Source organism: Thamnophis elegans, chromosome 7 (genome assembly GCF_009769535.1).
Source record: "Thamnophis elegans isolate rThaEle1 chromosome 7, rThaEle1.pri, whole genome shotgun sequence".
In the NCBI taxonomy this organism is placed as follows: domain Eukaryota; kingdom Metazoa; phylum Chordata; class Lepidosauria; order Squamata; family Colubridae; genus Thamnophis; species Thamnophis elegans.
This window is the reverse complement of record NC_045547.1, coordinates 77,748,233-77,774,211: the sequence shown is the minus strand read 5'-3', so window position 1 is coordinate 77,774,211 and position 25,979 is coordinate 77,748,233. Positions and strand designations below refer to the sequence as shown.

The 25,979-nt window shown below is 45.4% G+C and overlaps 2 protein-coding genes across 2 annotated transcripts in view; one reads left to right on the top strand and one right to left on the bottom strand.

Annotated features, from left to right (window-relative positions):
- LOC116511715 (coiled-coil domain-containing protein 146-like) overlaps positions 1 to 1,782 on the top strand; it is a 47,669-nt gene extending 45,887 nt beyond the window's left edge. Inside the window, exons 16-17 of the mRNA XM_032221884.1 lie at positions 245 to 424; positions 1,759 to 1,782. Of these exons, the coding sequence (XP_032077775.1) occupies positions 245 to 424; positions 1,759 to 1,782 (204 nt within the window). The remainder of the gene's footprint in view (positions 1 to 244; positions 425 to 1,758) is intronic.
- A 1,593-nt stretch (positions 1,783 to 3,375) lies between these two features.
- Positions 3,376 to 25,979, bottom strand: part of LOC116511714 (gamma-secretase-activating protein-like) — a 72,653-nt gene continuing 50,049 nt past the window's right edge. The window contains exons 23-31 of the mRNA XM_032221883.1: positions 24,831 to 24,892; positions 22,308 to 22,403; positions 19,740 to 19,810; positions 18,812 to 18,906; positions 15,182 to 15,301; positions 11,719 to 11,780; positions 6,710 to 6,814; positions 4,885 to 4,978; positions 3,376 to 3,683 (exon numbers count right to left, since the gene is read on the bottom strand). Of these exons, the coding sequence (XP_032077774.1) occupies positions 3,376 to 3,683; positions 4,885 to 4,978; positions 6,710 to 6,814; positions 11,719 to 11,780; positions 15,182 to 15,301; positions 18,812 to 18,906; positions 19,740 to 19,810; positions 22,308 to 22,403; positions 24,831 to 24,892 (1,013 nt within the window). The remainder of the gene's footprint in view (positions 3,684 to 4,884; positions 4,979 to 6,709; positions 6,815 to 11,718; positions 11,781 to 15,181; positions 15,302 to 18,811; positions 18,907 to 19,739; positions 19,811 to 22,307; positions 22,404 to 24,830; positions 24,893 to 25,979) is intronic.

Genomic DNA, 25,979 nt, shown 5'->3' with positions numbered 1-25,979 from the left:
GAAATGGAATTGGAAATGGAATAGGAACTGGAATAGGAACTGGAATAGGAACTGGAATAGGAACTGGAATAGGAAATGGAATAGGGAAAGCTGGTTAGTGGAGTGGCGAGGGAGTGGGGATTTTGCAGTATCCTTCCCCTGCCATGTCCACAAAGCCATGCCCCACCCAGAGCCACGCCCACAGAGCCGGTGGTAAATTTTTTTGAATCCCACCACTGACTGAGACCTAATATTCTTCCAGCAGACCATGGAAGAAGAACAGGCTGCCCTGCCAACGGCCATCCACACTACGGCGGAGCAGCGTCCCAACGCCTACATTCCCGATGACGAAAATGTTCTCCCGCTACCGAGGCCTTACGGAGCACTGGCGCCGTTCAAACCGAGCGAGCCCAGTGCCAACATGAGGCACATCAGGAAGCCAATTGTGAGACCGATAGAAATCTGAGGGGCACAAGGTCTGTTGAAGTTCTCACTCCGAGAAATGGTCTATTTTTCATTCGATTAAAAGAAGTTCCCGGGATGCTAAGGGGCGGGCGTAAAAATGTATGGCTTAGTAGCTTGAGGAATGATTTTGCCTTCTTGAAACTTTCGGAAATTCGTAATGAAATAAATGTTGGGGAATATATATATATATCTATATATCTGAAAATGCTTGCAGTTTATTAAGGGTGTGGCAAATACCGTCATCATTACTACGCATTTCTGCATTTGGAATGAAAACATTTAGCACAATATTTGGAAGCCTTAGCTATCGTAAAGTCATCCTAACTGCGTTATGATTTCAACCTTCCATTCTGTGGTGACCCGGGGCATGGCACAGAGGTAACACAGGCAGCTGGCAGGTCAAACCGCCCCTTTATTGCTCCAAATTTCCCCAAGTGCTCCCACGTTTCTGGCAAGTCCCAGAGCAAAGTAATGACACACACACACACACACACACCCATCTACACACCTCCAGCAGCCTCTGGCCTGCAAATTGTCCACAATGGGAGCACAATGGCTGCAAAGCGAGAAATCCAGTAGCAATAGCAATAGCAGTTCGACTTATATACCGCTTCATAGGGCTTTCCGCCCTCTCTAAGCGGTTTACAGAGTCAGCATATCGCCCCCACAGTCTGGGTTCTCATTTCACCTACCTCGGAAGGATGGAAGGCTGAGTTAACCTTGAGCCGGTGAGATTAGAACCGCTGAACTGCAGATAACAGTCAGCTGTAGTGGCCTTCAGTACTGCACCCTAACCACTGCGCCACCTCGGCTCTTAGGGCAACAGGGCAAGTCAGAAGCAAAGGAGCAAGGCAATTAATCCAGAAAGCTAGAAAGAATGCAAGGAAAAGTTCAAACGTCGGCACTCAGCACTCCATGAATCCAGTGTTTGTTCCGGACAAATGCCCCTCCTCACAGTCTCAGTCCCCAGGTGTGCCTTGTGAAGTCAGGTCAGTCTGTGCTGTTCTCGCCTTCTCTCTACTCTCCATGCTCTTGGATCAGGAGGCGGTGGTCCTTGCTCATTGCCTGAGTTCTGTCTCTCATGTTCACTGCTTAGCCTCTTGTCATCCTGCCCCCCCCCTTCCTCCCTGCCTACAAGCCATCCCAATCCTGAAAGGCCTGGCCTGACTGGGTCTGTTCCCCCCCCCCCCCATTTTCCTCTGAAGCCAACAAGCTGCATCTTCAATCTCTGTCAACTCCAGTTCCGCCTCTGCAGATTCAGGCTCTGACGGGGGCATGACACATACTCATTTATAAACATGGGTTAATTTGCAGATTCTTGTTACCTACAAAGAGTAGGAGACTCTTTCAGGGCATAAAGTAAACATCTCAAGCAGAGTGTGGCTGTGCATTAAACACTTCATAAATCTTAATATTCGTATTAAGGATGAAAACTTCACTCCATAGCGGTTAGAGAAATGTTAAAATTTAAACAGAAAAAGAGACACAAGAACGTTGGAAGTCAAAAGGTTAAAGACGCTGAGCTGCTCAGCTGGAGAGCTGACAGCCGGGGTTTGAGACCCGAGCACGCAGGACAGGGTGAGCTCCTGTTCCTTGCTGCAGCTCCTGCCCATCTAGAAGTTCGAAGATATGTAAATGCGAGTAAATAAATAGGTACCACTTCAGTGGGAAGGTAATAGTTTTTCATGCACTTTGGTATATAGCTGGAGATATGACCATGGAAGCATCTTCGGACAATGCTGGCTCCCTCGGCTAAGAAACAGAGATAAGTCAGCTGAGTCAGACACAACCGGACAGGGTTAATTCACTTAACAACCGTGTTGTGAATTTAACAACTGCAGGGATTCACTTAACAATTGCGGCAAGGAAGGTTGCAAAATGGGGGAAATTCACTTAACATGTCTCAGCAACAGAAATTGCGAGCTCGATGGTGGTCATAACTCAAGGACTACCCGTACGGCAGAAATGTTGAAACGAATATGCTAAAGCAGCAGTTTAACTCTTACTGCAAGAGCATCAAAACATCAAGATGACAGCCGCAATATAAGTTAAAGCCACATTAAAAAGAGGGTGGGATCTTAAACGCTAAGCCCGGCGAACCTATATGGCACGCAGAGCCATGTCTCCCGGCACGCCAGTTGTTGCCCATTGCTCTTCCGGGTTCCGGGGCTGGTCGTTGCATGCGCATACGCACCAGAAATGGGAATACCAGGTGACCGGCACGCATACGGACGCCAGAAACCGGAAGTTCAGCTTCCGGCGAACGCATGCGCACCTGGGAACTACTCTTTTGGTTTCCGGTGCTTCTGTACCCGCGTGAGTTCCCGTTTTTTTTTAAAAAAAAAAGTCTACTTCCAAATCTATACATTTATTTCCATTTACAGAAAAGTTTCGGTTTTTCAATAGCAATATTTTATAGTACCTTGTTCATACTCGTATTATCTCATATATACATAATATAATAGCTGCCAGCTCCTTATTGCTCTGTTGTATTATTCAATCGTTTAGGTAGGGATTTAAATGCTAACATCGGCACATCTGATGCCAACATTTATTCTGAATTATTTAATCCTACCTTTGCAATTGCTCAGAAGCGCAATTGCTTGGGGGTGGGGGGGTGGGGGCTCAATGGCCTGTTCTATTAACAATAAATACCACGTTGAATAAAGTTCATTCTTGTAATGTTTCAGCGAGACGACTCCCATTCATTTTAATATTGGATGATAAAAAATCCATTTAAGAATATTTCAGTGCACCTATGGTAACGAGGCACAAAACATTTGAAGCACGGACTCTATTCTGAATTCCAAAACACCCTTTTTTCTAATTAAAAAAAAAGTTTTTTTTTTTTCATATTTGGAACAAGCCATTTCCAGGGGAGGTTTGAAAATGAAAAAAAAAGAGAGCATCTGAACGTAAAATATTTTGCATTCAGAACAATTTGCACATCCAATAGTAGGCCGTTTTTAAAAGCCAGTCTAATGACTGGCTTTTAAATGAACTCAGCAGTAAACAGAGGTTGTGATATTTCTTCAGATGTAATATTGCAGCTTCGTATCCATTGTCTTCTGTGGAATTCTGTATGTTAAAAGGCACAAAATTCAAGATTCTGACGCTACTGGATTCATAATTTTGTCGTGGTTCGTTAAAAAGGCCTAACAGCATTGTAGTGTGTTTCAGTGCCACCTCTTCAACCATTCTTGCGTTCATGTTGGTTTCTTCCAGAGAAGCTGCCCATCCTAGGAAAAGATCATGCAGAGAAATACGAATATTATGGGATAGAAGTTGATCACTGGTGTCATTAGTAAAACTAAAATGGCTAATTTCGGATTGCAATTATGTTGCCTTTTTTAACCTACGGTATTTTTCGGAGTTTAAAACGCACCTTTTCCTGCCCTGGAAGCGGGTGAAAATTTGGGTGTGTCTTATACACTGAATGTAATCCCACCCACCATCCCCCACCCTTTGGCCTCTGCCTCCCAGCAGTTTATCTCTTTGCAGCAAATGGGGAAACTGGGGCTTGCGGAGGCTGCAATAGCAATCCCTGCATCCTGAACCAGCTGATGATCAGGAGGGGCAAATTTCTGGGAGGCAGAATCAGATTTGTTTTTTCTTGTGCTAATCAGGCTGTTTGCTGCAAGGAGGTAAATCAATAACTATAAATGCCTACAGAATGTTCAAATTATTAGACTTATTTTTAAAGACTGCTTTATTGTTGTTCTAGACAGCTTAACAAAATGAAGAAGCTTTTTAAAATAATTTTTGATTTGAAGAGGCCCAGTGCTATTGTACCTTCTTTTAAACAGCAGAGAATAACGTATACTTCCAGAAAGCACATAGTTTTAACAGCATCTGTAGAAGTGTAGTCTGAAATGTAACACCACAAACAGTGTATATTGTCTGTACTCTTTGCTGTTTATTGCAAGGAGGCAAATTGCTGGGAGGCAGAAGCAGATTTTTTTTGCCTTGTTTTCCTCCCCAAAAGCTAGGCGTGTCTTATACTTCAGAGCGTCTTATACTCCGGAAAATACGGTACATCAGGAGTGTCAAACTCAATTTCATTGAGAACCACATCAGAACTGTGATTGATCTCCAGGGAGGGGGGTGTAGCTGACCGGGTGGGCGTGGCCATCTTGACACCACTCACTGGCTGTGGCCGACTGGGTGGGTGTGGCCATCTGGGTGGGTGCAACCACCTTGATGCCACTCCCCAAACTGCCGGCCCGATGTTTCCTCTTCGCAATGGGTAGATTGGGCTGAAACGATGCGGGCGGGCGCTTACAATTTCCAAGATGGCCACGCGGGCCGGATGTGGCCCGTGGGCCTTGAGTTTGACACCCCTGACCTATATGCAGTATAGCATAGATTTTAAAGATGATTATAATCTAAACCCAAGATAAACTCTGTTAAACTACAATAAAACGTAGAAAACAGACTTACCTTGACGTTCCATCTCTACTATGGTAGTCACCAAATAGTTAAGTGGGAGAAACTCAATTCGGGTTGATATTCTGTCCGTAAATGGTATATTGTACTGCAAAAAAATTTAAAAAAGGCATTCCAGCATTGAATGGCTATAATTTAACTCCACGTTTCAAGGAATTCAGACTTTAGAACAATAAAGAAGCAAAGTTATTTTAATGACAAGAAAGAAGGACTAGGGGAGACATGATAGCAGTCTTCCAATATCTCATGGGTTGCACAAAGAAGAGGGAGTCAAGCTGTTCTCCAAGGCACCTGAGGGCAGGACAAGAGTGATGGGTGGAAATTAATCAAGGAGAGAAGCAACTTAGAACTAAGGAGAAGTTTCCTGACACTGGGAACAATTAATCAGTGGTAAAACTTGCCTCCAGAAGTTGTGAATAGCCCAACACTGAAGTCTTTAAGAAGATGTTGGATAGCCATTTGTCTAAAATGGTATAGGGTCTCCTGCTTGAGCAGAGGTTGGACTAGAAGACCTCCCGGGTCCCTTCCAACTCTGTTATTCTGTTACCGTAAACATATTCAACCTACTGGAGATTTCAACTCCCCAAAAAGCTAAGGTGGTGAACACTTCAAGCCTGCTTCTCAGAATTCCACTTCAATATTTCCCGCTTCTTCAGAGCCTGGAAAAAGGGGTGGGAACAAACTAGCCCATATGGAATATGGAATATGGAAGAGCAGAATTGGAAGGGAACTTGGAGGTCTTCTAGTCCACCCCCCCCTGCTCAAGCAGAAGACCCTATACCATTTCAGACAAATGGCTGTCCAGTCTCTTCTTGAAAACCTCCAGTGTTGGGGCATTCACAACTTCTGCAGGCAAGCGGTTCCGCTGATTAATTGTTCTGGCTGTCAGGAAATTCTCTCTAGTTCTACTTTGCTTCTCTCCTTCATTAATCTCCATCCATTGTCTCCTCTCTTGCCTTCATTCACACGCATCATTTTGAGGTCACCATGGCCTGAGTAATAACTCTTCTAATCCCTCTAATAAGTCCCCGTAGTGTAACCTGAAAGGCACTTAGTAATTTATTTTTAAAAAATGATTATGCTCTACATGGGGCTGCCCTTGAAGAGTATTCGGCGACTTCAGCTGGTCCAGAATGCGGCCGTGCGAGCGATCGTGGGTGCACCCCGATTCACCCACGTAACACCTATCCTCCACGAGCTGCACTGGCTGCCTGTTGATCTCCGGGTGTGCTTCAAGGTGCTACTTGTCACCTACAAAGCCCTCCATGGTATTGGATCTGGGTACTTGAGAGACCGCCTACTGCCAATTACCTCCACTAGACCGATAAGATCGCATAGATTAGGCCTCCTCCGAATCCCATCAACCAGCCAGTGTAGACTGGCAACTACCCAGAGGAGAGCCTTCTCGGTGGCTGCTCCGACCCTCTGGAACGAACTCCCCGTGGAGATCCGGACCCTCACCACCCTCCAGACCTTCCGCAAAGCCCTTAAGATCTGGCTATCCCGGCAGGCCTGGGGTTAAAGACTCTAACCCCTACTCGAATTGTATGACTGTTGAGTTCTTAAATGATGTTGTGTCTTTATGTTGTAAATTGTTTGTCCTTCCCCCCCCCCTTTGAACTGTGAGCCGCCCTGAGTCCCCCCAGGGAAAAGGGCGGCATACAAATAAAGTGAACTGAACTGAACTGAACTATATAATATCCAACTGATCAATATCACCCGTAAGAACAAAACCAGGATTCTCGCTGTATTAAATTCTTCAGAAACTTTCTCCACATGCATTTCCATTACGTTCTTAATAGGTGTTCAAGCTTTTTACCTGTTCACTGCGGAGTTTCTCCAACAAGAGTTTGACGTAGTTCCTTGCAATCGCACTGGTGCTTAAAGGATGGTTCCATAGCTGGCAAACTTTGCCACCAATTGCCTGCATGATCAAAATCAGAAGGGAAAGAGGGGGAATGTTTCAATTTCCAACAGGAACGGCAGCTTGGAGAATTGAATTGAACTCTACAGGGGAAGCCACGTTCTCATTCATAACAAACCATCTACTCGTGTGAATAGCATTTTGATGTATCAAGACAGGTGTCAGGGTTCCAAAGAGCACCCAAAAGTAAATCACAGTCCAAGTATTGCTGAAAGTGCCAATTTATGTGCCAAGAGAGACATGTTGGCACGTCTGGGAAAACCCAAATCTGAAAGCTTCCCGGTTTTATCCCACCCAGTTGAAAGTACAAGATCTTGCCCCCACACCCACAAGTCCATCACATGGTCCAATCTTCCACTGCCACGCTGGCAGTTCCACCCATCCAGTTCCGGTCAGGTGCAGAGGTGCAGAGACAAAGGATGACCTTGGCTTTCTAGAAAGAATGTTGTTATGGCTACGTCGCATCTAACTCCGTACAATCCCCCCTCCCATTTTCCCACAATAGAAAATGCATAGCAGAATAATAGAAAGTGGGGCAGGCCGAAGACCCAAAAGAAAAGAGGGCTGCAGGCCTGACAACAGGTGTTGATGGAATTGTAAACTAGGGAAGAACTACATAGTATATTTTACGTATTTACTATACTAGTAAATATATACTAGTAAATATATACTATATATTTACTAGTTTAACCCACTGCATTTTTTAAAAACATTCCAAATTCAACTACTGTCCAAAAATCAAAGAGCAGATTTGTAGAGTACAGGAAGTCCTTGACTTACAATAGTTTGTTTAGTGACTGTTGAAGTTACACAGCACTGAAAAGAGGGATTTGCCACCGTTTTTCACACTTACGACCATTGTAGCATTCCCAAGACTTTGTGAATCAAATTCAGACGCCTGGCGACTGGCTCGTATTTATGACGGTTGCAGCGATTCAAGGGATCCCCTTTTGCCATCTTCTGACCAGCAACGTCAACGGAGAATCCAGTTCACTTAACAACCGTGTTACTAACTCAACAACTGCGGCAAGAAGGTCATAAAATGGGACACAGCTCACTTAAGCCTGGGGGTTGGGGACTCCTCTTATAGAGTACAGGTGGTCCTTGATTTATGACCACGATGGAGCTCAAAATTTCCACTGCTAAGCATACAGTTGTTAAGTGAGTTGTGCCTCACTTTATGACCTTTTGCCACAATTGATAACTGCAGTGAAGTGAATTTGGCTTCTCCCATCGATTTTGCTTGTTGGAAGCCGCCTGGGTAGGTTGCAAAGAGGGATCCAATGACCCGGACAGTACAACTGTCACAAGTACATGCCAGTTTCCAACACTTGAATTGTGATCGCCCATGCCATTGCTGTAACGGTTGTAAGTGCGAAAAACGGTCATAAATCCCTTTTTTCAGTCTCGTTGCAACTTCAAAGGGTCACTAAACCAACAGTTGTAAGTTGAGGACTGCCTGTTATCACTTTACACACACCAGATTCTGCCCTCCTAAATCTGCATGCCGGATTCTCACGTCCTTGCACTGCGAGTACAATTCACTTTCTTTCCATCCCACCTATAAAAACATGACGTAAAATGGCCCTGCTTGAAACAAGAACAGAGGAGCCAACGAGACACCAACGTTTCTTAATCAGCCCCAAAAGACAGATGTCGAAATAATATTAATCCTGGCTCAAAATCCAAATGAAAATGTGACTGAGGAGATCTGATCCTATGGCTCTCAAAATAACTTCCAGCCCGTCACAGCTGTTCTGGAAGAAAATGTCCGTTTTGTTGACTTTCTCCCTTCTCCAAAACACAAAACACAGGGATAAGACAGAAGTGTCTTTGTGTGTGTGTGTGTGTGTGTGTGTGTGTGTGTTGTGTTTTTTTCATACAACCAAATAAAGAATGCCTTTCTGTCAGAAAGTTCGAGCTGTCTTGTTTCTTGAAATAGACCGGGAAACTTACCGAAGAACATTTAAGAGAGAAGGGGGAAAGAGACAGAGAGGAGGGGAGAGGGAGAGGAAGAGAGAGAGGGGGGGGAGAAGGGAGAGGAGAGAAAGAGAAGAGGAAGAGAAGGGGGAGGGAGAGAGGAGAGGAAAGGGAGGATGGGAGAGGCGAGGAAGAGGGGGGAAGAGGGGGGGAAGAGGGAGGGAAAGAACAGGGCAGAGGACAGGAAGAGGGGGGAGACACAGAGAGGATGGAGGGAGAGAGAGATGGAGAGAAGAGGAAGAGGGAGGAAGGAGGGAGAGAGGAAAGGAGGAGATAGAAGAGGGAGAGGAGAGGAAGAGAGGGGAGACAGAGAGATAGAGGAAGGAGAGGAGGAAAGGAGGGGAGAGGGGAAGGAAGCGGGGGAGAGAGGCGAGAGGGAGGGAGAGAGAGAGAGAAAGAGATGGGAGAGAAGAGGAAGAGGGAGAAGGAGGGAGAGAGGAAAGGAGAAGACAGAAGAGGGGAGAGGAGAGGAAGAGAGGGAGAGACAGAGAGATAGAGGAAGGAGGAAGAAAGGAGGGGAGAGGGAAGGAAGAGGTGAGAGACAGAGGGGGGGGGGAGAATTAGGTTTAAAATCTTTTAGAACAAAAGATTCCCTTAGGCTCAGAAATGGGATACCGAAGAGGGAATTATATTGATTCCAGCCACAGAAGTAGAGATAATTTCTCTTTAGAGTGTTTCCGGAGACAAGCATACGAGAAGAATGTATTTCTGCACTTAACTTCCAGTTTGTTTCCAGAACGCAATTATTCCTCTAAAATATTATAGATCGGATTGTTTTAGGTGCCCTCAAACCAGTGATGACCCCTAGCAATCCCATAAATAGACTTTCTCCATGGCAATCAGTTCCCTGGCTTGGTATTTCAACTTTTCCAAGCGTATATCCATCAGCTCTGGAAATCAGGAGTGTCAAACTGGATTTCTTCGAGGGCCGGATCAGTATTGTAGTTCTCTTCCGCAGGTCGGCCAGGGGGCGGGGACGGGGCACGGGGAGGAGGAGATGGGACGGATGCCTCCTGCAGCACTTTGCCAGCCAAAATGGGACATGGGGAAGGGGACATGAGCGCGGCTAATTTTTGACCTGGATGGCCTCTTGCAAAACTTTGCTGGCCAAAACGGGACATTGGGGGGGGGGGAGGGAGAAGAGGTGCATTACAACCAGGGATGAAATCCAGCAGGTTTCTGGAGAACCGGTAGCGGAAATTTTGAGTAGTTCGGAGAACCAGCAAATACCACCTCTGGCTGGCCCCAGAGCGGGGAGGGAATGGGGATTTTGCAGTATCCTTCCCTGCCATGCCCACCAAGCCACACCCACAGAACCGGTAGTAAAAAAATTGGAATTTCACCATTGGTTACTACGGCACTAAAAAAAAATTATGGCTTGTATCAGGGATGTCAAACTCGATTTCATTGAGGGCTGCAACAGGGTTCTGTTTGATCTTGGGGGGGGCGTGGCCAGGGTGGGTGTGGCCAGTTTGACTTCACTCATGTTGGGGACGCCTGTGGCATCCTGAGCACTCTGCCAGCGAAAACAGGCTCCCGATCTCCATTTTGGCTGCCATGGCCTCCTGCAATCCTCTGCCACAAGGGAGCTCACAAGGGCCACGTGTGGCCCTCCCTGCTAGTTTTCACTAGCAGAGGCACCACAGGTCGGTCCTTTGCTGTTTATAGGGGGACACCACAGTCCAGATCTAAGCACCTTGTGGTCCAGATCTGGCTCCAGGCCCTTGAGTTTGACACCACTGGCCAGAGATGGGTTCCTACCAGTTCGCACCTATTCGGTAGAACCGGTTCGTCAAATCTACCGAACCGGTTAGAAGAGATTCCACCAGTGGACCCGGAAAGCAGGCCACACTTACAGAAGAGGTTCCAAAATTTTTTGAAACCCCCCACTCCCCCCCCCCACACAGAGAGACAGACAGACTGACACCACACACAGAGAGAGAGAGAGAGAGAGAGAGAGAGGGGGGGGGGGGAAGAAATAAATAAAGAAAAAAAGAAAAAAGAAAGAAAAAGTCAGAGAGAGATGAAAGAAAGAAAAAGGAACAAAGAGACAAAAGGAAGGAAAGTGAGAGAGAGAGAGAAAGAAAGAAAGAAAGAAAGAAAGAAAGAAAGAAAGAAAGAAAGAAAGAAGAAAGAAAACACATGGCTGGCAAGCCACTCCCACCAGGTCACGTGGCTGGCAAGCCACTCCCACAAAGGAGGCCACACCCACAGAGTAGGTTCCAAAATTTTTTGAAACCCACCTCTGCCCCTGGTGTATATGAACAGAATGACCTTCCTAAGCCCCTACCGACAATATGAACTCCTACAAGTAGTTCTCAACTTAGAACCATTCGTTTAGGGAATAAAAAAAAATCACATAAAATAAAATAAAAACACCACCAAACTTTGATTATTCAGACCAAACTCTTGTCTACGCCAACCAAGACTTCGGGTTGTTTCGTTGAGAGAATGTTTTTTTTTTCAGGGGAGATTCCAACCCACTGGAAAAATGTATGAGAAGTTCATTATACGGGCAACAATTCTTCTTGATTATCCAAAACATAGTTTAAGAGCGAGTTCATTAAAGAGGAAAAAATGCAGATTTCATCTAAATTATTCCGTTCTTGACCTTATTCAAGAAAAGATCCCACTGAAATCAAGCAAATGTTGAGGTTCAAACCGATGACGTGACTTGTAGCAAACTCCTCCGTATCTTACTCCTACCTCTCAATTCCCAATTCATTCATTCTCGTATTTTTTTCAAATCTAGTTGATAATATTTTACAAGAGAATAGAAGTTTTTGGCTGACCTTACCTGAGATCAACCAAAAATATATTTATTTTTTGTAAACAGAGGCATGGCTGGTTGACTAAATATGGAAGTCAGTTAATAATTTCGTTGCATTAAGTACAATGACAATAAAGATTATACTTATAATTACCTGGGGAAGCCTTGCCAGGATACTTAACTTGAGCTTCATGTTCTGTTCGGTGTTGTCTGATTCTTAAAAATAAAACAAAAGATATGATAAAAGGACCCACTCAGCGTAAGTCTGCGTTCTACTGTTATCTTGCAAATATCAGACGTTTCGGAGGAAAGCATCAAAAAATAAGGATCGGGAAGTATCTAGTTTGCAGGCGCTAAGAAACCTTTTCTAAGTCTGGAAAGGTAAGTAGAACAGTGAGGGGGGGGAAACAGCTGTGCCGCGGGATTTAGATTAGCTAAAAGCAGGATTTCCTGCTTCCTAGGATATATAAATCAGCTGATCATCAAAACTTTTTTTTTGCTTTTTTTTAAACCCCAACTGGTAGTAAAAAAAAAAATGCTACTTTTTTTTAAAAAAAAGTTCCAACGATCAGCTGTGTGACAATCAGCCGTGTTGCACAATTTCTAGCGAATATAAATTGCATGGCACAGTTGATTGTTGCACAGCTGACTATCGGTTCGCCGGAACCAGAAGCATTACATATCCTAACAGCAGCTAGGATTGCATATTGCACAATGCTGGAAATACCCAGAAGCCCCTGCAGACAATATTAGAATAAAAAAAATTCTGGAATGTGCAGAGATGGATAAGTTGACCCTAAAAATCAAAGGAAAAGAAGATTCGGATTATTATAACGTGGGAACTATTCTACGGTTAAATGACAGATATTGAGGTTAGAGGAGTGGGTTTGTGTGAAATATGGACTACATGAGAAAGAAAAACCGAGACGTAAATATTTTGATGGTTGTACAATCGATGCTATAATGGAAGATAGGATAGGTTGTAATAATGATTAATATTATTGCATATTTGTTTATATATTATTGCATATTTGTTTATATATTATTGCATATTTGTTTATATATTTATATATATGTATGTATGTAGGTAGGTAGGTAGGTAGGTAGGTAGGTAGGTAGAGAGAGATTGAGAGAGAGAGAGAGATTGAGAGAGAGAGAGAGAGAGAGAGAGAGAGAGAGAGAGAGATTGAGAGAGAGAGAGAGAGAGAGAGAGGGAGAGGGAGAGAGACTTAGATAGTTTATATATATATTATATAGAGCCGAGGTGGCACAGTGGTTAGAGTGCAGTACTGCAGGCTACTTCAGCGGACTGCTAGCTGCAGTTTGGCAGTTCAAATCCCACCAGACTCAAGGTTGACTTAGCCTTCCATCCTTCTGAGGTGAGTAAAATGAGGACCCAGATTGTAGGGGGCAAGAGGCTAACTTTGTAAACCACTTACAGAGGGCTGTAAAAGCACTGTAAAGGGGTATATAAGTCTAAGTCCTTCCTTTCCTCCTCCCAGTGGTTAGAATGCAGTATTGCAGGCTAACTCTGCCCACTGCCAGGAGTTTGATCCTAACAGGCTCAAGGTTGAGTCAGCCTTCCGTCCTTCCAAGGTGAGTAATATGAGGACCCAGATTGTAGGGGGCAAGAGGCTGACTCTGTAAACCACTTAGAGAGGGCTGTAAAAGCACTGTGAAGGGGTATATAAGTCTAAGTCCTTCCTTCCTTCCTCCTTTCCTTCCCTCCCTCCCAGTGGTTAGAATGCAGTATTGCAGGCTAACTCTGCCCACTGCCAGGAGTTCGATCCTAACAGGCTCAAGGTTGACTCAGCCTTCCGTCCTTCCAAGAGAGGTAAAACGAGGATCCAGATTGTGAAAGCACTGTGAAGCGGTATATCAGTCTAAGTGCCATTGCTATGATGACTGTGATGATGTTTGTGTGTTAACACCTTGGACACCTAGAGAACACATTGCTCAACATAGAAATGGAGTGTATGATAGAAAACAATACACAAACATTTAACAAAAAAAGTGTCAAAAATGCTATGTTACAAGTATGAAAAGGCACAGAAATGCAAACGAAATATGTTTTTTTTCAAGTTTGCATCTGCCTCGCTGATTCACTGATGCTTGCAACACCGAGTAAGCATTGCGGCTGTGACTCACAGCAAGTTCCCAGTACGTTCCATCAATTTAAAATCACAGGCTGCATTATCGGGTTATTCCCTGTTCCGCCGGCTTTTTTTCCTGTCTCAAAAGGACTGCTAAAAACGAGAGGTCGTCGCTAAATGCCCAAAGTTGGCGACTTTTAAGACTTGTGGACTTCAACTCTGTCGGTGTGTGTGAGTTCATGACTTGGCAGAGGCATGGTAACAAGGTCAGCCAATGAATAGGCCTAGCAACGAAGTCAGCCAATGAGGGCTGTTTGGAAACTGAAACAGTATTTGCTGGAGACAGCTAGGAGCCTGGGTGTGGCTTAGCTTAACTTCTTTACTAAAACTCTGAGTCTGAGCTCTCAATCTAGTCTGCTGCTCTGAACTGAAACTGTTCTCTCCTCCGCTTGTGTTTGCTTGTATTTGCTACCAGGTTTTGGTATTGTATATTTACTTCATGTGTTATATTATATATAAAGAGAAGTTAATGAATCCTGCTGGATCAGTTACCCGTGTGTGCTTTCTGGATGTGATTGCTGCTCCAAACTCTGACAAATTCCCCAGAATGGAGACTTTCTTAAAGAATGTAAGATTCTTAAGAGGCACCTGTTATCCTACACGCAAGCTACGTGTAATAGTAGCCACTATTCGTGTAAGCAATAGTCATAGCCCTTAAGACTTATAGACCGCTATGAGCTGTTTATAACTGTCAGCCTGTTGTCTCCAACAATCTGGGTCCTCATTTTACCGACCTTGGAAGGATGGAAAGCCAAGTTGACCTTGAACTAGTCAGGATCGAACTCCTGGCAGTGGGCAGAGTTTGCTTGACACCATGGCGCAGACGACAATCTGTACGAACAGTCCTTGACTTAACAGCCATTCATTCAGCAACCACTCCAATTAGAAAAGCACTAAATGAAAAGACCCTCGACTTAAGTTATGGCCGTCGTACCACATAATACATAATTTTGTATTGAATTATTTCTTTATTTTGCCATGTTCATGTAGTGTAGATTGGAGGGGTCAACCAGTGGTGGGATTCACATTTTGTTACCACCAGTTTGCTGTGCATGCGCCCAGCCTCTCTTCGCGCACCCACATTCCGCACGTGCGCCCAGCCTCAAAAACGTGCCTAAATAGGACAGCATAGAGTTGGGGCGGGTGGGCAGGCCCACTCACGATTTCCGCTACCAGTTCAAATGAACCACTCCGTACCGGCTGAATACCACCTCTGGCGGCAAGCGGTACGGAACAAAATTTCCATTTTAATGTATGCTGATTAGTGTACAGTCAAAGTGACAATGAAGTTATTATTCTATTCCTATTCTTCTCTACTCTACTCTGAGGCTAGCAATCCTGCTTGGATTTCAGCACAGCCCATTTCAGGGGGCACCAGGGAATTCTGGGAATTGAAGTCCACGGGCCTTAAAAGTTGCCATGGTGTTGGGGGACAGCTGCTCTAATCTGCAGACGGAGTATTACCTTTCCAAAGATTCAGGACATACTTTTCTGTTAGATGCAGAACTCCGTGGTCAATGTACTGCAGGACCGTGTGCAAAGGGAAGCATCTCATCCCCACTTCCAGGTGCCGAGTGTGGAATCCTGTATTAAGGAAGACACAAAGGAAGCTATAAGGCAAGGTGGCCAGACATCCCGCTTTTGGCGGGACAGGCCCGATTTTTAACAATTTTCCCGCGTTCCGCAGCGTTTTGAAAAAGTCCCGATTTTTGGAAAGAATGCAACGACAAGTTAGAGAACGGCGGGAGAATGGGAAGGGAATATACGGTTTTCGGCGGCCATGTGGCTATTTTTTTTAATGTATTATATTTGTAAATTGTACTTATGTTGAAATTAAAAAATATATATTACAATACTATTTTTGCGTTCTATGAAAATTTTTGTTGCTCCATATAGACCAATTTTTTAATCAAGAACAACCCCCCCCCTCCGGTCAATGGTGTCCCGCTTTACCAATGTTAAAATCTGGTCACCATACTATAAGGGGAAGGGCAACTTCCCCGGGGAACCGCGGAACGAAGCACACGAGAAACGGCGTTGAGAGAGTCTCGTGTCAATTGTATTTATCTGAACACATGTCTGAGAGGATGGGTGAGAGGAGGTAGGGCAGTGCGGGGTATGTGTGTGTTTGCATGCACTTGCATGGGGGGGGGTGCATGTGTAAGGGGAGGGGCATACATGGAGGAGGGGTTTACGCATGCATTGCATTATGGGTCTGGGCTGCTGTGCATGCACATCGGTGGTGGGATTCAGCCAGTTCGCACCTATTCGGGAGAACCGGTTGGTAACTTTCTAAGTAGTTCGGAGAACCGGTTGTTGGAAGAAATCTCCTTTTGTTTTTCCCCACTTTACAGGGCTAATCCTGTAAGGAAGGCAGGAAGGAAACATTCTAGTGTTGTTTCTAGCCTAATCTTTATTGCCCTGCTTACAGAAACTGCCTCTCCGGTTAACCCTTACTACATTGTCACAGCTAAAGCAAAGCACCCATCGACCTGAGTGACCTTGAGTTGGCCACGCCCACCCAGTCACCTGACCACCGAGCCCCACCTACCCAGATAGTCATTAGGGCAGAGAACCGGTTGTTAAATTATTTGAATCCCACCACTGGTGCACGTGCTTTCAACACGCGACGACAGGCAAGGTTAGCCATCCCTGTTCCACACAATATTCTTTCTCCCACAGCAATAAAAATAAAAAAATAAAGCATTTTTTTTTAAAAATCCCAATTCAACAATTATGAACTAACGCTCTGTAACGATTTCCATTTCCAAAACTTGTTCCTCCATAAAAATCTGTCCTCTAGGGGACATTAACATTTTCATCTGTGTCCTCGGACTTATCAAAAAAAAAATAGTTCCCATCTCTTAGGAAATATATATTAAAAAAAACCCATGGCGGCTTGAGAGAAGGCAGCCTCGAGCGTCTTACCCTCACAACTCACAATGGTTTCACAACGGACAACAAACCCCATTAGCCACGTTTTCCGGTGAGACCCCGTCTTCGTCAGATTAAAAATAAAAACAAGTCAAATGGGGTTTGAGGGACAACGATAACCTTTTCGCTGTTTTGGAAAAAAAAATACGTAGCAATTATCTTGGTATGAAGACGTTGATCAAGTTTCTTCTCGGAACTCCTTGTTCTCTTTCGCGATACTTGGAAGGAATTCTCCAAAGCACCAAAGGGCAGGACAAGAAGAAACGGGGTGGAAGAGAAGACCAACCTGGGACTAAGGAGACATTTCCTGACAGTGAGGACAATTAACTAACAGAAACAGCTTTGTCTTCTGCATGGCATGACAAAACCGCGCTCGACTAAAGCGCGCCCGATTAAACCGCGTCGCTGACGTCATCAACAGGGCGACAACAGCGAGCGCGGAGAAAGAAGGGCGCTTTAAATAGCGCTTTGAAAGCAAGCAGATTCAAGTTAAGGTAAGGGTTAGGGTTAGGTTTAGGTTTAGGGTTAGGTTAAGGGTTAGGATTAGGGTTAGCGTTAGGTTAAGGGTTAGGTTTAGGGTTAGGTTAAGGGTTAGGTTTAGGGTTAGGTTTAGGATTAGGTTTAGGGGGGTTAGGTTTAGGTTTAGGGGTTAATTTTAGGTTTAGCGTTTACAGCGTGCTTTTTTCTCCGCGCTGTTGTCGCGCTGTGATGACATCAGCTACGCGGTTTCGTCGAGCGCCCTCTAGTCGAACGTGGTTTTGTGGTGGAACCTGTCTTCTGCAGTGGTGGCTGCTCCATCACGGGAGGTTTTGAAGAAGGGACTGGACAGCCATTTCACCAGAATGATATATAATGTCGTTGCAATGTGTGCGATACCCCCCCACCTCCCCCTTGCAGCTTCCTGGTTGTTTTCTTGCAGACGTTTCATTACCAAAGTAGGTAACATCGTCAGTGCTAGAAGGGAGTAGGGTTTGTGGAAAGGAGGAGGAGGGGGGAGGAAGAGAAGGAGGAGGAGGAGGAGAAGGAGGAGGACGACTGTGGAGTCCTTCATGCTCTATGACCTTGGTTGCTTTCTTGCAGACGTTTCATTACCAAAGTAGGTAACATCGTCACTGCTAGAAGGGAGTAGGGTTTGTGGAAAGGAGGAAGAAGGGGAGGAAGAGGAGGAAGAAGAGGAGAAGAAGGAGGACGACTGTGGAGTCCTTCACAACTCTATGAGCCTGGTTGCTTTCTTGCAGACGTTTCATTAGCAAACTAGGTAACATCGTCAGTGCTAGAAGGGAGAAGGGCTTGTGGAAAGGAGGAGGAGGGGGGAGGAAGAGAAGGAGGAGGAGGAGGAGAAGGAGGAGGACGACTGTGGAGTCCTTCATGCTCTATGAGCTTGGTTGCTTTCTTGCAGACGTTTCATTACCAGACTAGGTAACGTCATCAGTGTTAGAAGGGAGTAGGGTTTGTAGAGAGGAGGAAGAGGAGGAGGAGGAGGAGGAGAAGGAGGAGGACGACTGTGGAGTCCTTCATGCTCTATGACCTTGGTTGCTTTCTTGCAGATGTTTCATTACCAAACTAGGTAACATCATCAGTGTTAGAAGGGAGTAGGGTTTGTGGAAAGGAGGAGGAGGAAGAGGAGGAGGAGGAGGAGGAGCAGCAGTGTTAGAAGGGAGTAGGGTTTATGGAAAGGAGGGGGGAAGAGGAGGAAGAAGAGGAGGAGGAGGAGGAGGAGGAAGAAGAGGAGGAGGAGGAAGAAGAGGAGGAGGAAGAGGAGGAGAAGAAGGAGGACGACTGTGGAGTCCTTCATGCTCTATGAGCCTGGTTGCTTTCTTGCAGACGTTTCATTACCAAACTAGGTAACGTCATCAGTTAGAAGGGAGTAGGCTTTGTAGAAAGGAGGAGGAAGAGGACGACTGTGGGGTCCTTGGTGCTCTCTAAGGTTGGTTGCTTTCTTGCAGACGTTTCATTATCCAAACTAGATAACAATGCTAGTTAGCACTGAGGATGTTACCTAGTTTGGGTCATGGAATGCCTGCAAGAAAGCAACCAACCTCTGAAGGCACCAAGAACTTGTCATAAAAATAGAAGACATAACTTTGGAGTGGCATATGGTTACACATGGTGGCTAGTCGAGGCTGATTGAAGCTGGACCTCTGCAGCTGGAGGACTCACCTGGGGGCAGAGGCAGACACATCCCGCTGGCTGCCTGCAGAATCCGACACATGATATGGAACACGATGACCTCGTTTGCTTTCTCTGGTTGCCTGCTGTACAAAATAATAGTGGTAGTAGTAATAATAATAATACAAGGACATGAATTGCAAATGTTGCACAGCAGCAGACAGCGAAACAGTCCTGCCCCTTTACAATGGGGGGTTATCCTGCTTCATGAATCATATTCCCCTTGAAGTTCTTTGGCAGAGGAGGAAGGGAAACGAGTGCAGAGCAGGAGACACGGGGCGTCACACAGTCAGCCAGATGTTCAAACTTCCAGTGTTGGAGCATTCACAACTTCTGGAGGCAAACTGTTCCACTGATTAATTGTTCTAACTGTCAGGAAATTTCTCCTTAGCTCTAAGTTGCTTCTCTCCTTGATTAGCAGTTAGACTTATATACCGCTTTCAGCCCTCTCTAAGCGGTTTACAGAGTCAGCATATTGCCCCCAACAACAATCCGGGTCCTCATTTTACCCACCTCGGAAGGATGGAAGGCTGAGTCAACCCTGAGCCGGTGAGATTTGAACAGCCGAACTGCAGAACTGCAGTCAGCTGAAGTAGCCTGCAGTGCTGCATTTAACCACTGCGCCACCTCGGCTCTTCGGCTCTTCCACCAATTAGTTTCCACCGTTGCTTCTTGTTCTACACTCAGGTGCTCTGGAGAATAGTTTGATTCCCTCTTCTTTGTGGAATCCCCTGAGATATCGAAACACTGCTATCATGTCTCCCCTAGTCCTTCTTTTCATCAGACTAGACCTACCCAGTTCCTGCAACCGTTCTTCATATGTTTTAGCCTCCAGTCCCCTAATCATCTTCGTGGCTCTTCTCTGCACTCTTTCTAGAGTCTCAAAAGGGCTGATTATGTATGGAAATTAACTGCTTACCACGAGAAGGACAAGGAACTAGGACTGTATTTCCTCTGAACATTCTCCATCATCCGACAGATTAGGTCCAGCTGCAAATACAAGAGAAAAAAGAGAAGTTTGCCAGGGATGTCATATTGATTTCATTGAGGGTCGCATCGGGGTTGTGTTTGACCTCAGTGTGTGTGTGTGTGTGTTGGCCACTTGACGCCATTTGTGTTTGGGGCACCTGTGGTGGCCAAGTGCTAGGGCAGAACTTTCCTCAGATGCTCCCTCATTTTCATTTTAATCTCTCTCCTTCCTTCCTTCCTTCCTTCCTTCCTTCCTTCCTTCCTTCCTTCCTTCCTTCCTTCCTCCCCTCTTCATTCTCCTTTCTTCTTTCTTCCCCTCTTTCCTCATTTTTCCTTCCTTGCTCTCTTCCCTTCTTTTTCGTTCTCTTTCCTCTTTCCCTTTTGCCTTTCCTCTCCCTTCTTGGATGCTCAAATGCAAAAGGGAAAACATTTCTCCCTTTGTTTTGTTTTTAATTTGTTTTGAGAGCCCTCTGTCAGCAAAAACAGATCGGGGTGGGGGGCACACAGCCCTTCAGAAACCAAAAAGCTAGATGACCTTCTGGAAAAATTCTATAGATGGCTTTCCAGGAAAAAAAAAGCTAGATGGCATTCCGGGGGAAAAAGCTAGATGGTTTTCCAAACAAACAACAACACTAGATGGCTTTCTGGAAAAAAAACCAAGCTAGATGGCTTTCTGGAAAACTGCTAAATGGCTTCCCGGGGGGGGGGGAAAGCTAGATGGCTCTCTGGAAAAACGCTAGATGGCTTTCTTGAAAACTGCTAAATGGCTTCCGGGGGAAAAAGCTAGATGGCTTTCTGGAGAAACGCTAGATGGCTTTCTGGAAAACTGCTAAATGGCTTCCCGGGGAAAAAGCTAGATGGCTTTCTGGAGAAACGCTAGATGGCTTTCTTGAAAACTGCTAAATGGCTTCCGGGGGAAAAAGCTAGATGGCTTTCTGGAGAAACGCTAGATGGCTTTCTGGAAAACTGCTAAATGGCTTCCCGGGGAAAAAGCTAGATGGCTTTCTGGAGAAACGCTAGATGGCTTTCTGGAAAACTGCTAAATGGCTTCCGGGGGAAAAAGCTAGATGGCTTTCTGGAGAAATGCTAGATGGCTTTCTGGAAAACTGCTAAATGGCTTCCCGGGGAAAAAGCTAGATGGCTTTCTGGAGAAACGCTAGATGGCTTTCTTGAAAACTGCTAAATGGCTTCCGGGGGAAAAAGCTAGATGGCTTTCTGGAGAAATGCTAGATGGCTTTCTGGAAAACTGCTAAAGGCTTCCTGGGGAAAAAGCTAGATGGCATTCCGGGGGAAAAAGCTAGATGGTTTTCCAAACAAACAACAACACTAGATGGCTTTCTGGGAAAAAAACCAAGCTAGATGGCTTTCTGGAAAACTGCTAAATGGCTTCCCGGGGAAAAAGCTAGATGGCTTTCCGGAGAAACGCTAGATGGCTTTCTGGAAAACTGCTAGATGGCTTCCCGGTTGGGGGGGGGGGGAGGTTAGATAGCTTTCTGGGGAAACACTAGATGGCTTTCTGAGGAAAAAAAAGCTAGATGGATTTCTAGAAAAACTGCTAAATGATGTTCTGGAAAACTGCTGGATGACTTTCCTGGAAAAACTGCTAGGTGGCTTTCTGGAAAACCTCTAGATGCCTTTGCTGGAAAAAAAAAGCTAGATGGCTTTCTTGAAAAAAAGCTAAATGGCTTTCTTGAAAAAAAGCTAAATGGCTTTCTTGAAAAACGTGAGATGCTTTCTGGAGAAATGCTAGATGGCTTTCTGTGGGGGGGGGAAAGCTAGATGACTTTCTGGAAAACTTCTAGATGACTTCCCAGGAAAAACTGCTAAGTGTTTTTTTTTTGAAAACCGCTAATGACTTTCTGGAAAAAAATGCTAGGTAGCTTTCTGGGAAAAAAAAAGTTAAGATGGTTTTCCGAAAAGACATTAGATGGCTTTCTGGAAAACCACTAGATGCCTTTGCTGAAAAAAGCTAGCTGGAAAACAGCTAGATGGCTTTCTGGAGAAAAATGCTAGATGGCTTTCCAGAAAACCACTAACTGGCTTTCCAGAAAAACAACACAACTAGAAGATTTTGCAGAAAAACGCCAGATGTCTATTCAGGAAATGAAACATCAAAAGTGTTTTCTTTGGAAATCATTAATAGTTGTCTTTCAACTCTGTTTAGCTCCTGTGAAAATCTAAATACACAAGCATTTTTTGAGAGCTAAACAGAGGTAAGCAATTTGCAACCTCTTTCTTTCTTTCTTTCTTTCTTTCTTTCTTTTCTTTCTTTGCAGCAAACACACAGCCTATTTTCCTATCATTTTGAGAAGCGGAAATTGATGAAAACTATAATATAAGCCAAGTATGAGCACATTACAGATAAAGGCAAAAACGATTTAACAAAACCGCAGCTTCTTATGAGATATAGCCACACCTACTTCGATTCCTCAACCCTCCCCCTTCCCAGAAGATTGACCAAATTCGATACAAGATTTCCCCCCAAAAAATAATAATATTTTTTTTAAAAGAAACCTACCAGTTTTGAAACATAATCCACAGCTATCTGATCAATCTTTTTTTGGCCAACGTACCGCAGGGGTCTTAGGAGATGCTCTTTCAGTTGTGCCACCATCTGTAAAAAAAATATGTACCCATAAAGGAGAATATACGTCTCTTGGAGTTGAAATGTGGGGTCCTTGATGCGCTCTGTTTTCTTGCTAGCTCTGATGTTGTTACCTAGTATGGTAAGGAAACGTCTGCAAGAAAACAACCAAGCTCAGAGAACACCAAGGGCCCCTTCGTAAAAATATGTGAACAACTAATATTAAAATATTCTGATTTATCATACATTGCAGAAAATAAACGTTAACTCTCGTGCGTAATCTTAGGACCGCAAGCAAAGAGCCACAGAATCATATGACTTCTGCTATCAAGAAGTAATCTTGTGAGTTGGAAACCGTAAGCCAATCTGTTGCGGGCGGCCAGTGCCCTGCAGAACTGGCAGCAGATTCGGACAGTGAGGAGGTTGGGGAGGAAGATGGGCCAGTCCTGGAGTCTGGGGAAGGCTCTGATGAGGGCTCTGCGTCGGAGGCAGAGAGGGGGCCAAGGCCGTCTGGCAGTGCTCAGCTGCCTTCGGAGTCAGACAGCAGCGAGGCAGAAGAACAGCTGGAGCCTGTTCCCAGTGTGCGCATGCGTAGAACTGCCAGAAAGCAAGAACTAAAAAAAGCGAATGAGGAGTGGGCTTTTGCGGGAAACGATTCGTTCATTCAGTTGTGTCGAGAGAGGAAAGTTCTGTTTGTAACTGTAAGAGACTCTGTGCCAAGTTTGGCCTTGCCCTGCGCTTGGAAACTAGCTATTTGGCAGCTTGCCGAGCAAGATAAGGTTCGTGTTGATAAATATTCCTCTGAATATTCCTCTTGGCTAAACCTTGCGGACTATGAATGAAAGGAATTCACAGTCGTGGAAATAAAAGGGGTTTGCCGGGACCAAGACTCCGCTTGTTAAGGAAGCCTGGCTCCGAACACAACCGAGGAATTTTCTGCACAACAAAAAGTGTGCATAAATCACAATATCTGTTCCAGAGAGCAAAAGGCTGGAACTTCAGTTGCTAAAGATGTCTCAGATAGCAAGGGGATGATTCAGTGGTCTGTTCTGACCTAGGTTTCCCCAGCAGCACGAAGCCGAGTCCTCGTCCCGATAAACCCCTTTTATTTAATTGACGGTGAATTCCTCTCCAGCAAAGTCTTTCCTCTCCCACAGTCTTTCAAGATGGTTCACAATTACCGACCTTTATCAGGCTTGGAGAGTGGCCAGGCCGATATCTTTCAGACGCCGCAATACTTGGCAAGAATGCAGGAATGAACTAATGGTCTCCTGCAAACTCCACTCCCCTTTCGCTCCTCTTTTTATTCCCTATGGGAGGGGCCATTCACTGTCCACCTGTGCCTTTACTCCCAAGTCGACCCCTGTTCTTTAGCTGTTCCCTTCGTCTGGCAACTCTGTGCATGCGCACACTGGGAACAGGCTCCAGCTGTTCATCTGCCTCACCGCTGTCCGAAGGCAGCTGATGACTGTTGGACGGCCCCCTCTCTGCCTCCGACGCAGAGCCCTCCTCAGAGCCTTCCCCAGACTCCAGGACTGGCCCATCTTCCTCCCCAACCTCCTCACTGTCCGAATCCGCTGCCAGCTCTGCTGGCGGGCCACAACAACTCCGTCTTCTCTCTCTGGTTACAAGGAAAGATCTTCTAAACATAACTGAAACTCTGAGGCAAATTACAGAATTGGTTGCGGAACTGAAATATAAGAATATGTTGGCCAGTTTGGTCCAGTGATGGAAGCACCTGGCTAGAAACCAGGAGACTGGGAGTTCTAGTCCCACCTTAGGCATGAAAGTTGCTCGGTTGATTTGGGGGGCCCCTCAGCTCAATTCACCTCGCAGGGTTGTTGTTGTGAGGAAGAGGAGGAAGGAATATTAGGTACATTTGTCGCCTTGAGTTATTTATACCAGTGTTTCTCAACCTTGGCAACTTGAAGATGTCTGGACTTCAAGTCCCAGAATTCCCCAGCCAGCGAATGCCAATGAAGGGAAACGGTAGCTGATCAAGGAAAAACAGAATAATAGGGTTGGAAGGGGCCTTGGAGGTCTTCTAGTCTGACCCCCTGTTCAAGCGGGAGACCCTATGCCATTTCAGACAAATGATTGTCAAGTCTCTTCTTTAAAACTTCCAGTGTTGGGGCATTCACAACTTCTGGAGTCAAGTTGTTCCACTGGTTAATTGTTCGAACTGTCAGGAAATTTCTCCTTGGTTCTAGGCTGCTTCTCTCCTTGATTAGTTTCCACCCATTGCTTCTTGTCCTACCCACAGGTGCTTTGGAGAATAGGTTGACCCCTTCTTCTTTGGGGCAGCCCCTCAAATAGACATAGGCAATTCCTCAACTGTTCTTCCTATGTTTTAGCCTCTAGTCCCCTAATCCTCTTTGTTGCTCTTCTATGTCTACTGTATATTTTCTGTATATTTCCCTTATACAATTAAATGTTTTCTGCGTTCAAGGTACCTACCAATCCTGTTAACAAGCTTTGCTGGTAATCTTCATCTTGAAAAAGAGGAGCTATTCTTTCTTCTGAAAGTAAGAGAGGGAGGGAGGGAGGGGGAGAGAGATGGTATAGGAGGGGAAGGGGGAGAGAGAAGGAGGGGGAGAGAAGGAGAGGGAGGGAAGGAGGGGGAGAAAGAAAGGAAGGGGAGGGGGAAGGGAGAAGAGGGAGAGGGGGGAAAGAGAGGGAATGGGGAGAGAGGGAGGGAGAGAAAGATAGCAAGAGGGGAGAGAGGGAAGAAGGGGGAGAGAGAAAGAGGAAGGGAGAGAGAAAAAGGGAGAGGAGGGAGAGGAGGAGGGAAGAGAGGGAATGAAGGAGAAAGAGAGGGAAGGAGAGAAAGAGGGGAGAGAGGGAGAAGGAGGGAAGGAGGGGGAGAGTGAGAGGAAAGGGGAAGGAGGGAGAAAAAGGGAGAACAGAGACGGGGGAGAGGGAGGGAAGGGGAGAGAGAGGGAAGGAGGGAGAGAAAGAGGGCAAGAGGGGAGAGAGAGGGAGAGGGAAGGGGAGAGAGAGGGGGAGAGAGACAACAGCTAGTTTAGAGGACAAATACTACAATTTCAATATTGTTTTGCCAACAGCAGCCCACACAATCCTTGCTTAACAATGTCAACTGGGATTGCCGTTGCTAAGCGACACCACCCTGGGATGTCCCATTTTACAACCGTGTCATTTAATGATGGCCATTCCGAAATTCCAAATTGCCATCATTACCCAAGGACTACCTGTAATTTGTTTTAAATATTTCCACCAGATAATAGAAGCACCATAAACGCAACATCCTGGGGGCGCGGTGGTTGGAAATGCAGTTAGTATTGCCGGCTGACTCTGTCAACTGTCAATAGTTCAATCCTGACCGGCTCAAGGTTGACTCAGCCTTCCATCCTTCCGAGGTGGGTCAAATGAGGATCCAGATTGTTGGAGGCAAGAGGCTGACTCTGTAAACCGCTTAGAGAGGGCTATAAAGCACTGTGAAGTGATATATAAATTTAAGTTCTATTGCCCTTCCTTCCTTCCTTCCTTCCTTCTTCCTTCCTCCCTCCCTCCCTCCCTTTCTTATTCTCGTTCCTAGTGGCTCAATGGTTAGAATGCTCTATCGCAGACTAACTCTGCCCACTGCCA